This window comes from Lacerta agilis, chromosome 11 (assembly GCF_009819535.1).
Source record: "Lacerta agilis isolate rLacAgi1 chromosome 11, rLacAgi1.pri, whole genome shotgun sequence".
NCBI lineage: Eukaryota > Metazoa > Chordata > Lepidosauria > Squamata > Lacertidae > Lacerta > Lacerta agilis.
In genome coordinates, this window is record NC_046322.1 from 36535969 (window position 1) to 36552429 (window position 16461).

A 16461-nucleotide genomic window follows, 5' to 3' on the forward strand; every position below is an offset into this window, starting at 1 on the left:
AAGTAACACTGAGGTCTTCAACAAATCTTTTTAGATGGTGCTTTATGATGTTATTTTTTATTTAACCATATATGCCATATTTCTCCAGTTTGTGGCTCACCCTTCATCTTTCATTTTCTCTTATTGGGTGAAATTCAATGGTATCAGTAGTGTGCAAGCAGAATGGATTTCTGTACTGCAATGGGAACTCCCTTCTTCCTGCATTCTTCCTCTGGAACAGATTTGTATGGGCGCAGGGAGGAAACAGCAATTCTTGTTGCATGAGGGGAAGTTGGAATACATGATGTTGAACTTTGATGATTAAGTTTAAACTTCTTTTATATAAATATTTCCCTTTGGGATGAAATAAGGGTTTTTATAAACAGTTAACACATGCTTGTGATAATAGTTATATGTGATGCAGACATGATTACAGTCATATAGCTTTGAAATCTTAGTTTACAACTAGTTGAAATAATTTTTTTGGGTGTAAAATATTTCTATTTATACATGACAAATGTTTATATATAAGTGAATATAAACTACTGTTTGTATTACTTAAAAATACTATTTACAAGTCCTAATAGTATATTTAACCATAGTACTTTTTATTTCTTCTTAGAAACTGCAAGAGGAAAATCTAAGATTAAAGTATGAATTAGAAGATTTAAGGTACTGAAAGAAATTGAGAACAAAGCCCTGGATTTATGAAAACAGCTTTTGTTTTATCTGTGAGGTCGTGTATTGAAAGCTAAGGATGACAAAATTATGGCAGAGAACACAGAAATTTATAGAAGGAAAATTAGTTATTCAGTTCTTGTGTGAGCCCATAATGTTAGAAATCAGTTTGAATGTCCCTGATCTATGATTTATATAGCTACTCATTTCTTTGCCAGCATGTATTTGAAGACAAAAGTAGTTAGTATTTGTGTATTCAGAGTTGCTTCCCACATGGAAGTGGTGAGAAATGAACAGATACTTCAGAAACATTTAAGGCTTTTCAAGGCAATAAGTTATTTGTAGTACAATAAAACGGATTGGAGGCAATTTTCAGAAAAATAACAGGGTTTTAGAATAAATTGGCTAAAAGCAGGAGACAAAAAGAAATCTATTTTCTGCATTTAACATAATTTCCAGTTGTTCCAATAAATTGTACGTATTAAATATCAATGTAGCATTATGTGTTTGTTTGACGTTCCTTATAAGGAAATACATTTTATTTCTTAGAAGCCAATATGAGCTGCTCGTAAAGGAAGGGAAGAACGAATGCTTTGAGGAAAGACGTGTCAGTTTTCTGAAGGCTCAAGTACTACAACTGGAAAGGCAGGTAAAGTGGCATACAAAATTCACCTCAGTACTTTTTGAAAGTTATCAGCATATATATGGGACTGTGAAAAGGGCTCCCCCCCAAAAAAATTAGGTGTTCAGATTTCCTGGAGCTGTGTGTGTGGGGGGGCGGCGGCGTTTCACTTCACATTGTTTTTCCTAACCTACCAACATACGTTGATAATTTGATTGAGGGCTTGGTTGGTAGTGGGTTAGAAAGGGAGTAGTTGAGAGTTTCTTAACTTTTCGTAAAATACACCTTGTTAAAATGTATATTAGAAAGTAAGTGGAAAGCTCTAATTGAGGGGAGTGCACATTTTTAAGGGGCCTTTGGGTCAAATGCACAAGCTTAAAAGGTTTGCATGCAGTGGGGGCATGAGATTAAAAGGAGGGTATGTAAACAGGACCCACCACTAAGGAAGTTCAAGTGGAGTTGCATAGGAATTGATAAAAGAAGGCAGAGATGAATGTGCCTGCATAGCAATTCTGTCCCCATATTGACAATTATAGGGGGAAATCCCCCGTATTTGAGGATACCCATCTTTGGATCCTTGTCCACATGGTTTCCCTCTGCTAGGGGTGTGCTGTAATCTGGGCGATTATCATTTTGCATGGAACATTTCATTAGTTCACTTGATTTGTTTCTACTGAAGCCAGACCCAGACATTATGGAGATTGAAATAGATCCTGAAATAGATACCGGGGTGCATACATAGAAGGTTGAGGATGTAGAATTGAGCAAAGTAGGCCAGAAGGTTATATGAAGCGTTGAACGCAAAAAGTCGAACCTAAAGAAACAAAGTGAAAGACACATAAATCACCAAGGGCAAAAACAGCGATAGCACAGGCACACAGTTCCAGATATTCCTCCACTCTCCCACTGTACAGTCAACACACACCTTCCATTTAAACATCATTTTTCTTTTGCTAGATGTCACCATAGTGTGTAACTTCATTTTTTTTTAAAGTAAGATTTTAACAAAGAAGAAAGAGAAACTGAGGTGATTTTAGGAATAATTTTGTATATGACTTCTTCCACAGGTGCTGCTGCTCACAGAAGGATTAAGTTCTCGAGCTGCTCTTATGTTGCAGTCAAACAATTCTTTACAAGCGCTTACTGACAAGCTTAGGTAAGCAGTAGAGACACATTTGATATTGTGAATGAAATTGATCCGAAAGGAGATATCCTGAATAAAATGGTGACCAGCATCTGTGTTTTGTTGAGGATTAGAGGATTATGGGGTCCTGTTTTTCCCCCCCCTAAAGTAAACTTACATATCATTCTTGAACGCTACCAAAAATACGCAGAGAAATTGTATCTCTTACTGGACAGATCCTTAAACTTGTGTCAAAAGTGACCCACAGAATTGAGGTAACAGTACGTGGTCACCATTCCTTCAGTGTTTTGATGACAATTGAGTGCTTATCCTGCCCTCCTGCCCCAGTTTCCCTTTTGCCTTTCTTCATATTTTCCCCCTTTGCTAAAAGTCTGGGAATGAATGGGGCTTACTGAGGGAAAAGTGGGGCTGGGAGGTCCGGTCCACTAAGTGGTCAGCATGCAAAATAAGGAGTAGGGGGGTGGGGATGAATGGAGAAAACAATGATCTCTGAATAAGAACTTAAATGTGGGTTGTCATGTTTCATTACTGCAAATCCTAAAATGATATGTAGTAAAAACCTTTTGTAATAAATGGGACAATTTATTCAGTTTTGCTTGTTCTTTGGATGGCTGAGAGGCTTGCCATTTAAGCACAACTCACGTATTTGATTTCTGTGAGCATTATCTGACAAAGGTGTGAGTGAAAGGAGAACAATGCACGCAATGGGAATTATTTGAAGCTTCTACTCTATTTTTTATATTTTTGAATATAGTCTGAGAGTAAACCTTTGGCTGCAGGAAATTCCAGATCCTGAGCCCACTTGCTGAGAAGGCTCTGTCTTGTCCCCTCATTCACCTACGTTTTAAAGGAAAGGGGGTGCAGAGCAGGGCTTCAATGGACACGAGCAGGCAGGTTCATATCGGCGAAGGTGGTCCTCAAGATCCCTAGCCTTTTAAGGCTGTTTCCCTATGCTGCATTTAAAAATTAATTGGAGAGGGGACAGAAAGAAGAAGATGAGTTTCAGATGTGTTGCAGGGAATTGTGTTTAAAAATAAATATCTGAGACGTAACTGGTGAATAATTTTCTTAGTGTATTTCATGTTTCCAAAACTTATTTTGCTGCAGGTCTTACAGTTACAAAAAGAAACATTAATAATAATAATAACAGCAAGAAAAACATCATTCTGAAATGCAGGGAGCGAGGATTGGGATGCCAAGGACTGTATTTTCTTGGTGCACTGTCGTTTTTTAAATCTCCTTTTGCTCCCTTAAAAGCTGCACTTGAGGTTTAGGGAGTGGGAATCCTCCAGATTAATTTACTATGCAATAAATTATTGCAGTTCTTGTGTTGGTATTTGTGTGTGTGAGGTGGGGGGAATGCAGTCCATTGGTGGTGGTAAATTGCTGCCTCTCCTAGTTGTGTGTAGAAGTACTGCCCACATCTCTTTGCATCTTGACCAAGGGAACTATTCTTCAAGATACTGGAGTATTTTTATTTCCGATTAGTATAGGTATGCTAGCATATAGTGGTAAAATATGCCTGGCACTAAAGGAAAATACATTTCTTAACTATTGCAAAGGCTCAAGGAGATAACTTAAATAGTAGTGAGGTATGTTTTGAAAACATGCTTTCATAATTGGTATTCAGGTTAACTTAAAACACTGACTATACAGTATAAACGTGCTCTTTGAATTCTTTGTTAGTGCCTATTTCACCTGCAAAATAAGCACTATTATAAAAAGCATCCAAATAATGAAAAGAATCCGTGTTTTTCTTTATGGTACTAAAAAATGAAAAATGTGACTATAATAATGCATTGTACATTACACAGTTTTTTTCTCAGTGCTGAAGGAACTGCAACTGAAGTAACCATTCCACGTCCAGAACTTCTTCAAGTAATCGAGATATGTGAAGCAATGAGACTTAAACTTCAAAGAAACCAGCAGGTGAGTTATGACAACATCAGGTTTATATTTATATATTGTTAATGATTTTTTAATGTGTGATTTCCTACCTTTTCCTCATCCAGCTGTAATTCCCCTACCTCTCTTCCTCCCTGAAGCTTCCTGTTGTTCTGGAGCAAGCATCCCCAAACTTGGCCCTCCAGCTGTTTTGGGACTACAGTTCCCATAATCCCTGACCACTGGTCCTGTTAGCTAGGGATGATGGGAGTTGTAGTCCCAAAACATCTGGAGGGCCGAGTTTGGGGATGCCTGTTCTGGAGGGTTGCCTGACCCTCTGGAGCAGATGAAGGGTGCTATAGTATACTACTACTACTACTAATTAATAAAGAGTGAGCTGTAAAAACACTCTTCTGCTCATGCTCTCCAATAACTGATATTCAAAGGCAGGCTGTGTCGTAACAGTGGAGGTAGGACATAGCCAATGTGGTGAGCAGCCACTGACAATTTGTCTTTTCCCATTTCAAGCTGCTTAAAAGGTTTTTATATTATTTTACATTAAGCAGTCTATAAATAAGTATTATGTTTCCTTTTACTTGCCTTTTTGCCAAACTAAAACAGCTGAATGCTGAAATTTTTCCTCTAGTTGCTTGATCATTTTAGTTGCCCTTTACTGCATTTCTGAGCATGTAGCCCATAATCCAGTGCACCTAGACATAGGGGATTATTTTGCACAGTGTCCTTGCAAGCGTGGAAATACAAAAAGAAATCTATTCATTTTTTAGTGTCCTCTTTGTGGGCTTCCCATAGGCATCTGTTTGGACATTGTGCCCACACTACCGGACTATGGTTTGATCCAGAGGGCTGAAAATTAGTTGGCAAATAAATATTTTCTGTTGGGTGGATTGGGATCAATCACTATCTCATCCTAGGCTACTATGGTTGTTTTGAGGATGAAATTGGATAGCTTCCATATACACAGCTCCAAAAAACACCTTTGGTGTGGAACCTGTGGCCCTCCAGGAATTCTTGGATCACAACTCCCATCAGCCCCAGCCAGCATGGCCTATGCTCAGGGATGATTGGAGCTGTAGCGAATAAGATTTGGAGAGCCACAAGTTCCCAGCCCCTGTCTTAAAGGAAAGGATAGAAATGTGGTAAAGGAAAGGAAAATGTATTAAGAATACAGAAGGAAAAACAGGAAATAATTTTAATATAAATCTTAATTAGCCTTATGAAATGGTTTTGGAGAGAGCCTGGTTTAGTTCCTTGCTTACATTGTGTTTTTTCCTGTTAAAACTTTTATAGTTTATCATAGTACAACACATAAACTGAAGCCTTTCTAGCCTGACAAATTTTCATTTCTCTGCTGTCAATCAAGCAGGAACAACTGTTGTTGTTTTTTTTATAAAAAAAGAAAATCTAGATTTCTTTCAGGAAACCCAGCTCAGTTTACTCTTGTCCTATACTGGAAATCACTTTTTCATAGTCTGTGTCAAAGTAATTGAATTCTTCAAGAAGCAGCAGGAAATGCCTGGTGGTTCTTGTGTAGGTTAATTTGGTATAATATCACTTCTCGGTGTATTAGAATCTCTCATATCTCAAATGCACCCCAAAAACTCAATTAGAAAAAGAAAATGGAAACTGTAGATGTTAGTGAGCCTATAGGAAAGGGTGAGAACTGAAATAAATTGAATTCTATAAAATCATTTTACAGAAGCCATTCTTTCTTGAGAAGAGTGGGATGGAAAATGATTAAGACGATACACATTTTTAGTTAATGTATAATAGAGAGATACAGAGAACTCCAGCCTAATTAAGTGTAGGCTAGGATAACTGTGCTTTGAATGTTAAATTTAGGTTTTTTAAATATGTAGCTATACATAAAAGAAGAGGCTAGATTGTGGGCTAATTTGTATATAATTGTTCTTGTGATGTACATATACGTAGTTCCATGTGCTGAGAATTTGGGAGCATCTTTATCTTGGTTAAGGTAAAGGTAAAGGGACCCCTAAGGGGACGCGGGTGGCGCTGTGGTCTAAACCACAGAGCCTAGGGCTTGCCGATCAGAAGGTCGGCAGTTTGAATCCCCACGATGGGGTGAGCTCCTGTTGCTCAGTCCCTGCTCCTGCCAACCTAGCAGTTCGAAAGCTCAGTGGTTTAACCCACAGCGCCACCTGCGTCCCTTTTTCTGGATTATTAGACAGTTATTCAAACCCAAGCTCAGAGGAACTTCTGTGGTAAGATGCAACAGAATGTCAGCAACACAGGACCAGGTGGGTGGGGGGAACTGGTGCACAGAATGCAGTATTATGAGTGAAAGCCTGTGGCTGGGTAGGTCTGAACAAGCAGAGAGCTTCTGAAGACTTCTTTCCTCTCCTCTCTTGACCCAAGTGGTGAATGGTAAGAGGTGCAGTGACAGTGGCATAGCCACAGTTGCAACAGGCAGTTTGTTCCTGTATTGTGGGCAGGTGTCTGGGTGGGGTGCTGTTTAAAGAATAAAAGTAAAACATTAGTTGGAGAAGCCTAAGCCCCTGCGCTGGCTGTAAGTACATCTTTGGGATTTACCTTCATCTCCTTGCCTTGCTGCTGTTTTCCCCAACCCTCATAACTGGCGTTTGGCAATATCCTTGCCTTTCTGGGGTGCAGAAATTCTCTTGATTTTTGTTGCAGTGAGCTCTGGTTATCTTGCTTGTCACCCACAGCTGAACCTCTCTGAGGCCTGTTCATCGATAATGTATTTTTCTCCTTTATAGCAGCATTTTTTACTGCTACTTCGCCTGAACTTTTAAATCAGGTATAAGCATTTTCTACATGCTGTTTTTAGTTACAGAAATGTACAGGCATTTCATGACTGAAGCTCTTATTTTTCATAAAATCAAAGAACAAAAAAGTCAGCATGGGCATCAGTGGACCTAGTGGGAAAATGACAGTAGCAAAGATGATTAGCAGGTTACAAATTATCCTAATGAGTTTTAAAGTAAATACCACTTTATTAAATGAGTCTACAAAGCAAAAGTACTACTAAAACACAGCATGCCATATTTCCTATCACATAATAGGGCTGATATCCAACATTAGCCACGCTTAGAGTAAATGCATTGATACTAGTGGACTTATGATGTTAGTTTATTTATTTCAATAGAACTACAGAGAATATGACTCAGTTGGAAATATTAGGTTTGGAAATACTCAAACCTACAATGGTGTCTTTGGGTGGGGGGAAATTTTAATTAAAATAATAATGAAGTGATCGAAATTGTTAGTTACAAAAAGTACACTTTGCCATGAATTTAGGAAGTTGATCCAACCATCTTTTAAACCTTTTGTTTTATTTTCTACAGTAATAGTATATCAGATATATTATTATGTCTTTCTTTATCCCTTTGAAGCAGCATGGCTGTTGCCATGGTTACAGCTCTGAGTTGACAATGTGGTTTTCTTCAAGGTTTGAGTTTCAGTTGCCCTGATGCATACTGGCTAGCATAATGACTGTCATGCAGTCACATAGCAACTAATTCCAGTTCCGCAGGCAGAAGCAAAATAAAACACAATAGAAGCATATGTTCTACTTACACTGGCCAGGTAAAAGCAGCTTGAGAAACCAATGCTCCATATGCCTACCCACAGCAGCAATTGTCCCCCCCCCCTTGGAATAAGCACTTGGGCAGTGTAATTTGGTGATTTTTCTATTTAAGAAGCAATCCAACAGCTTTGGACTTGTCCAGGAACTTCTGACTATAAAGGGCCAGACCAGATGATACCTATTCCTGGATCTGTTCCATGCCCTCATGATGCTCCTGCCTTGCTTCTGATAACCCCAGACACCCACCCAAAAGTATAGCATTTGGTAGGACTTGTGTGCAGGCCTATTTTATGCATTCAATACTCTTAACGCATTGGCCGATCTGTAGCGGGCCTGGGTCACAACCTTCTCTGGCTGCCATTAGAGCTGGGCGATATAATGGTAAATTGTCTGAAACCAGTATGGCATTCAGGGTCGCGATACCAATTTCAGACAATTTGAGCTGGAAATACATTGCGCCAGCTCAAATTGCATGCACATGGCAAAGGGGTAAGCAGGTAGGCAAGCAGGCAAGCAGAAGGAGCCTGAGAAGAGAAGGTTCCAGGCGAGCACCATCTCAGACTCCATCCTGCCTGCCTGCACCTTTTTAGGAAGCCCCAACCTGTTCTTCTGGCTCGTGTGAGCTGGAGAGGCATCAGGGCTTGCTCAGCTAAGGTGGGGAGGAAGAGGCAACCAAGATGCATTCCAGACATCATGATATATCAACATATCGTGGTATTTAGCTGCTGATATATCACAATGTTGAAAAGCAGATATCGCCCAGCCCTAGCTGGCAATGGCTTTAATGCAACAAAGAAGCTGGACGGCTGATTTCAGATCCACAAAACCACGCCTCAATGTCAGGTCCATTTCAGAAAGCAGATTACTATTGTGTTCTGAACAATGTGTTTGCCTTAAAAAAAACCAAAAAACAAAAACGGTTCAAGAAGCAATTGAGGCTTCATCCCTGCTCCCTTGGTGTATACGGATAGCCTGGTACACATGAGTGACTCATTAATATGTATCTCATACGAGGGGCCTGGCTTCTTATGAGGGCTGCCGTTGCACCATGTCTTACATTAAAGCTGTTAATTCAAAACTGATTTGCTCCATATTGAGAAATGTACAGTTGCATATTGTACTCCTAATATAGTCAGTGGGCAGCAGGTTAAATGAGGGGGTCAGGTGCAAGAATTAGAATGCTTAAATTGCCATTGTAGCATTGTCATTAGTAAGTCTCTGTGATCTCAGGATTTGACTGCCCTTGTAATAAATATTCTGTTATCTTTGCAATAAAGGTTCATGCATTCATTATTTTCATGAACTGGGGCAAGTATATATATATTGAGATTAACACAGTTTCCATTGGGAATTTTATCTACACTTTTGTTTTTGTTTTTATTAAGTTGCAGTGTTGTGGCCACTTTGACCCAATTTTAAATTCTAAATCATTGCATTATTACTATTACCTTTTGGGATTGCACATGTTACAGCACAAAGAGATTTATATTGCAATTACATCTTGTGCTTGTGTTGTTTTGCTTGGTATCTTGCTCTTTGGCATCCAACCACGACCAACTGTGAATCTTGTGTGCCACAGTAAAACAGCCTATTCAAAGTCCTGCACCCCAGCAAGGCACAGTGGAAGCTACTTTAGCATCCAGGGCCAGCTGAAGGTGAAATCACAAATTAGCATATGCCATTTGTGATTTCACCTTCTGTTGGCAACAGGTGCTGTAGAAGTGTTAGGGTTCCATTTCTTACTTAAAGCATCTGAGACCCTAATAGCTTTCACTGGGCTTCCAAACCTATTTATTTAGTGAGAAACATAATGTATTCCAATACTATTCCATGCTGTGATATCTTAAATGAGCTGCAATAAGGTATGATCATTAAGGCTGGAGGCACCAACTGTATCACGTGTAATCCTTGTGAGAATCATGAACTATAAGTTGATCCTAACATTTAAGAGCCTCTGAGCTACTCCAGACTTGAACAAGTTAAGGGCTTCATGGAATAGCAACAGAATAATAAGCCACATGTTCCATGAATGCCTTTCTCCTTTATCAGTTCAGTATCCAAAGATTTCTTTTTGAATGGGGATAAGAAAAATCTTCTTCTTCTTCTTCTTCTTCTTCTTCTTCTTCTTCTTCTTCTTCTTCTGCCTATTTTTAGGGAAGGGCTACAGCTTAGTAGTAGAGCATATGTTTCACATGCAGAAGGTCCCATAGTTGATCCCTGGCATTTCCAACTAGTAGGGGAAGAGACTCCTGTCTGAAACATTGGGGAGTTGCCCAGTCAGCATAGACAATATTGAGCTAGCTAGATCAGGCATAGGCAACCTTCGGCTCTCCAGATGTTTCGGACTACAATTCCCATCATCCCTGACCACTGGTCCTGTTAGCTAGGGATCATGGGAGTTGTAGGCCAAAACATCTAGAGAGCCGAAGGTTGCCTATGCCTGAGCTAGATGGATGGATGAATGAATGAATGAATGATTTGATTCAGTATAAGGCAGCTTCCTGTGTTCCTGTTATTGAGAACTTCTGCAGCAAGATGGCTAAGATAATGGAGCTATGTATTGGGAAGTTCTTGGTTTCTATCTTGTTTCTGCTATGAACTCACTACTGGATGATTTTAAAAATACACATCTTGGGAATTTCTTGGTAGAAACTTCATCAGATGCTGGATTGCATATTATTAAGCTAAACCTTAAGTTCCGTAAGGGCATTTTACAAGGTTTGGTTGAAGTCTCTATCCCCTGGGCTATCCCTCAACAGCTGGTCAGCCTAGGGTTTGTTAGGCTACTGTAATTCTTTTGGTGACAACCTTACACAAAAAGGGAATCCCATCCATAGGAATTCCACCTCTCCAGTGCTCTGCCAGAAGCATAGAAATTGGCAAGATCTGATTATTGAAAGTAACAGACCAATGAGAAAGTACTTTGATTTCTTGAAGGTAAGAACTATTTATTAAAATGTACATTTTTTGTAAATTGAGATGAACTAAACTTTGGGAGGGTTTATCTATGAAACACAAGCTTAATGTAACTGGTTTTTTTTTAAATTCCTACTGTCCCTCTTTTTCAGATTTCTGATCTGTCAAAACTTGCATTGCCTTGGACTATGGGAGGGAACCTTGTTACACAGCCAGTTACCCTTTTGGATGTCTGCTATGGCAAAATAGAAAATTTAAATCTCAGATACGTGGTAAGGACTTAATGAATTGAAATACAAGGAAGAATGCTTCATTTCTTCCCCGACTTTTACTTTGACTGTCTTTTTTTACTCCTTAAAATATTAAAATGAATTAGCATTAGTATGAATCATTTGCCCCTCTTACTTTCAGACTGGTTAATGACTAAAATCCCATATGATTAAAAGTATGCTTGAGGGGATATTTATTTCCATCAAGGGATGCTCAATTAAAGGCAGAGATATTTGCCTTTACAGAATAACATTTTGACTAGAACCAAAAAAAGTGACTTATGCAAGTATAACTCTTTTTTACATTATTACTGTACTAGACATATCTAAGTGCAAAATAATATACTAAAAGATAATCTGCTTTTAGATATCCCAGTCAGAATCTTGTTGTGATGCCAGCATGAATATGCTGGATACCACATGACATGAGAAGGGTAGGTTAGGCATCTTGTTCAAGAGCATTTCTCAGCTTAGTTCTGGGGCTGCAAGTGTGATGATAAACTTCTATACTGGCTTGGCACCAAATCAATGTCTGTACTTTGACATTCTTTTATTTTCTGAATTATTGCCACAGTATTGCCTGATAAGATTTTTGTGTGCTCTTGCGTACAATGGGATGTTAAGTATGATGTCTTGGATTCAACCATATTTGCCATGCTTTTCATCAGCCACCACTGAGCAATGGTTTCATAAAGGAACACTACTTCCACCACTGGCTGAGGACAAAGTTATGCTTGGCAGAAGTATAAATAAAGAATTGGTGCAAGTCAGATCAGAAGATGAGAAAATATTAAGAGACACAAAATGTGTCTTTTCTGCGTCCCTCTTATTCTCCGCAATGAAGATGTTCAGAATTTTTGTATCTCTAGACATTTTATGTTTAAATTTAAACAGATTATGGAAATGTAGCTCTAGGTTGTGAATACTGTTTAATAGCAAAATAAGAAAAACCTGGTGGATGAGGTAGAATCCTTCATTTTAATATGGCATGGGCTTGTTTGGAGGCAACACTAAACCATAATTTCATGTTATGCAGATGTGTTTGCTTGAGTCTCAGGCTTTTACACACTCCCTCCTGAAGGTTTCAAGCATCTGCTTCCTGTTTAACGTCAACTATGGTGGCGCAGGTGGTGCTGTGGTCTAAACCACAGAGCCTAGAGCTTGCCGATCGGAAGGTCAGTGGTTCGAATCCCCGCGACGGGGTGAGCTCCTGTTGTTCGGTCCCAGCTCCTGCCAACCTAGCAGTTCGAAAGCACATCAAAGTGCAAGTAGATCCGTGCGCTGCTCTGGTTTCACCAGAAGCGGCTTAGTCATGCTGGCCACATGACCCAGAAAAACTGTCTGCGGACAAACGTCGGCTCCCTTGGCCAGTAAAGCGAGATGAGTGCCGCAACCCCAGAGTCGTTTGTGACTGGACTTAACTGTCAGGGGTCCTTTACCTTATGGTTTAATGAAACACTGGAATCATGAACTATCATTTCATCCTGGCCTGTTATAAGTAAACTGTAGTTTACACTAACGAGAGTTTATTCTTTATGGGCATAATGATAAATCACAGGAAGTGGATGCTTCCAATCCCCACTCTGTGGCTCTTCCAGAGGGGAGAGGGAAGGGTGGAATATGCAAACTTGACATTATAAATGAACTGGGCCAAATATAAGCTGTTTTGGGGATCTGGTTTAACTTCATGATTCAGAGCAGGAATACACGTTTGCGAACAGGAGAAGCAAAAATTTATTCAAATTTGACTGAAAGCTCTGCTTTTCATGAGCTTGTTTTTTTTTGTTTTTTGGTGTGAACTGTCCAGATAATACCAGGCATTCTAAGTTCTAGAGAGGCAAGGGTGGAAATAAAAGTATATATGATGGCTGACATGTAAAAGAAGAAAAGGGCATTTCTAACCTCTGTAGCGTGTCAAGGGTGTGACCTTCTGAATCTGGACTGAAACAAATTGGCAATGACAGCTCCTGATTTTCACTGATCTCACTTGAAAAACATTGCAAATTGTATCTCGGTAGAAGTGGCTTTTGTGATGAATTATTCACGAAGCTAACTTCATCACATAGAACACCTGCTGAGAAGCGCTTGCGTTGCATATTAACATACATGTATTAAGCTTTGCAATTAAAGCCCCGGTATCAGAACCCCGTTTGCTATGACAGTTGTTATAATGCGCCATGCTAAAGGCAATGACAAATACGGGGTTACATTCTTGGAGCATTTCATAATTTTAATTGGTTCTGGGGAAAGGTCACCTTTCAGCAATACAAAGGGAGCTACATTCAGTCTTTTTCCAAAGCATATCAATAATTCTCACACTTCCCCTTTCATTTTAGTCTCTATGTCCTGCAAATCTGGCTGGTGCATGGTACTTGCTTAAGTAGAACTCTGAAGATAATGTGCAATCTTTAGACCAACAGTAGAAACTCAGTAATGATGAACACATGTACTTGAATTTAAATCCTTTAAATTTAAATGGAACTTGTTTCCATGTAAATATTAGGCTATTTAGGTGCATGCTGGAGTTACAGTCAAGAAGCATATCCAGTTCTTCATTGTGGTCTCTCTCTAGCCCCTCATATGCGGTTCCATGTGTGCACATAATGGAATGAAACCTCCTCCAGCTCTCAGAAGGACAGAAGGCAGCAAATGTTCTTAAAGAGGGAAAATAATTTCTCTAGCCTGAGTAATTTATTTTCCATGTACAGTCGTGCCTATTTTTCACGATAAATATTACACACATTTCCCTTTTCTTGAGAAAACATGCTAACAAGTAAAATGCAAATTCATGCAGGCACTTGGGTAAAAAATAAAACTTGCGTAATTTCTCTTATGAAGGCTGTAGTGAGAATTGGCTGTTGGAAACATTTGGCATGAAAGAGCAGCTTTTAACATGGAAGCTCTTAGATCTTTGTTTGAAATCATATAGTGAGAAACTTCAAAAAAGAAGCCTTCAACTAGAGTGAAATACGCTCAGATAGGTGAGCTAACACTAGATGTTATTTGGAAACACTCAAAAAACCTTTTGTGATGTTAATGAAAGCTGATTTGATTGGGTAACCTTTCCTACTTGTTCTTTGCAGATCAAGTGTGGTTCTGCTTATTATGCTTCATTGTTGCTTTTTTCTATCAGTTGAAGGTTAAATCTATTTGCTCATCCTGCTCCACTTACCAGAGCTTGGACCCTGCGAATGGAGATGTACTAAGTTAGAACTATTTGGGAAGGACTTTGTTAATAAAATAGTAATAAAGCACCATGTTGAATGAAGGAACTAGAATAAAATGCGGAGACTTCAGCATCCTTTCCAACTCTACAATTCTATGACTTAAGTGTTTCAGAGACGGTGAGATAATTTCTAACATAGCCTAGGTTTCTAGAAAGTACTGCCCCTCATGCTTAGGGTGAGTCACAACAATAAAAAACCAAAGATATTATTAAAATATAAACTGCTAGATTATCCTGAATCTAACTGGAAATAATTAAATCAGGGGTGGTTGCTATGGTGTCAACCCTCTAGAAGTTGTAGCATTCCAGCTCTCATCTGCCCCATCCATCCTGCTTAAAGGTAAGGGATGATGGGAGTTGTAGTCCAACAGCATATTGAGGACACAACATTGGTTACCCTTGGCTTAAACAAACATGTTTCACACTGCTTTTGCAGAATGCCTTGGTTCATTTTCTTTATTCAACTACTAAATCATGCACTTTGTCAGAGAGCCTGGAGATGGCTTCCAAGTGCTATCTCAACCACAAAACATAACTTTAGCTGTAGCAATGCATAACATACCATCAGACCATTATCTGTTTTTGACTGATGGACCTCAGGGAGGAATGGAATGTATGCACACATGTACATTTTGGAATTGAAGATCAGTCAGCGAACCCCCCCCCCTTTTTGGGTAGTGGGATTTTTTTCTGTGTAGGCTTCTCATTCTAACTTGCTGAGCCTAGCAATAGAATCATAGAAGTATAGAGTTGGAAGGGACTCCAAGGGTCATTTAGTCCAATGCCCTGCAATGCAAGGATCTGTTGCCCAACACAGGGCTCGAACCCATGACTGACTGAGGAGAACAGGGGAGAAGGCAGCATCTTAGCAGCCATATATCTCAACCTCTAGACTGTAAAGCCAGGTGCACTCAGACATGAACATACTGAAATCAGTAATATAGTGAGAACTTGGCTTCAGCCTCCAAGCATCTATAAATACAACAGGTATGCTTACTTGAAACTACAAGGGCAGCTTGACATACCGGTATCTGGATAGGTATAGTTGCAAGGTTTTTAGCTGAGGCAATTAGAATAAGTTCCACTATTTGACTATTGATTCAAAATCTAAAATGTATTTTAGATAATTGACTTTTTATTTTTTGTATATCGTATTGTTGTTTTATTACTATGGCCTGATGGCTGACGCAAATGAAGATTCATTCAACATCTGGATAGATTTCACTGTTCGTTTGGTATGCACAATCCCGTCTAGAGAAAGAAAAGCATTCACTGAAAACGTTAGACAATGGAAGGACACCATGAAAAACATGATCACATCAAGAATATTTATGAAAATCAAGGATACTTGAGCAAAATAATAATAGAAGTGTCAGATATTTAGTCTTCAAATTAGTGTAAAGCTTATATATACTTTAATGCTTTCAAAAATGCTAATAGTGTTTTTTAAAATACAGAAATATAGTACAAAGTACTCTATCCATTACAGATTGCAAAGTCTGGAACAATCTTTCCCTGTTGAGGTGTTTTCACAGAAGTTACTAAATAACTGAGTGCTCTTTAAATGGGATACCGTTGGTTGTCAAGTACTTGGAATTTTAAAAGCATTAGAGGAAGGAAAAAACCTAAATTCAAATACAGTGGTGCCTCGCAAGACGAAATTAATTCATTCTGCCAGTGCTGTCGTCTAGCGAAAATTTCGTCTTGCGAAGCACAGACGGGGGAAGCGCGGTTTGACAAAGAAAAAAAAAAACCCGAAAATTTTTCGTCTTGCGAGTCACACCCATAGGGAAATTCGTCTTGCGAGTCACCCTTTCGTTAGCGAATGCCTTTCGTCTAGCGAGGCATTCGTCTTGCGAGGTACCACTGTATCAGATCGTGATGTTCAAGCTGTGTACTGGAAAACCTCAAAGTTCCTTAGAGGGCTTATCAGGGGTTCCTTAGTGAGGTTCCTTAGTGAGAAGGTCAGTAATGACAGATAAGCTTCCATACTAGACAGCTTGCTTATCATTATAATCATCCACTGGGTAGGGCGGGATGTGTTCTAGAATGCATGCTTAGTTTGCACCCAGTGACAATGAGGACCTGGTCAGTGTTACACATGCACTGACCACACACCCTAAGTAAGCTACCGGATCCTATGCAACACACAGGTTC

General features: G+C 39.3%; 1 protein-coding gene across 1 annotated transcript in view; it reads left to right on the forward strand.

Moving 5' to 3' along the window:
• The window catches only part of LOC117054875, a 37069-nt gene that overhangs the window by 555 nt on the left and 20053 nt on the right, over window positions 1–16461 (forward strand). The window contains exons 2-6 of the mRNA XM_033164083.1: window positions 602–651; window positions 1207–1306; window positions 2347–2435; window positions 4238–4352; window positions 10962–11081. Coding sequence (XP_033019974.1) covers window positions 602–651; window positions 1207–1306; window positions 2347–2435; window positions 4238–4352; window positions 10962–11081 — 474 coding nt within the window. The remainder of the gene's footprint in view (window positions 1–601; window positions 652–1206; window positions 1307–2346; window positions 2436–4237; window positions 4353–10961; window positions 11082–16461) is intronic.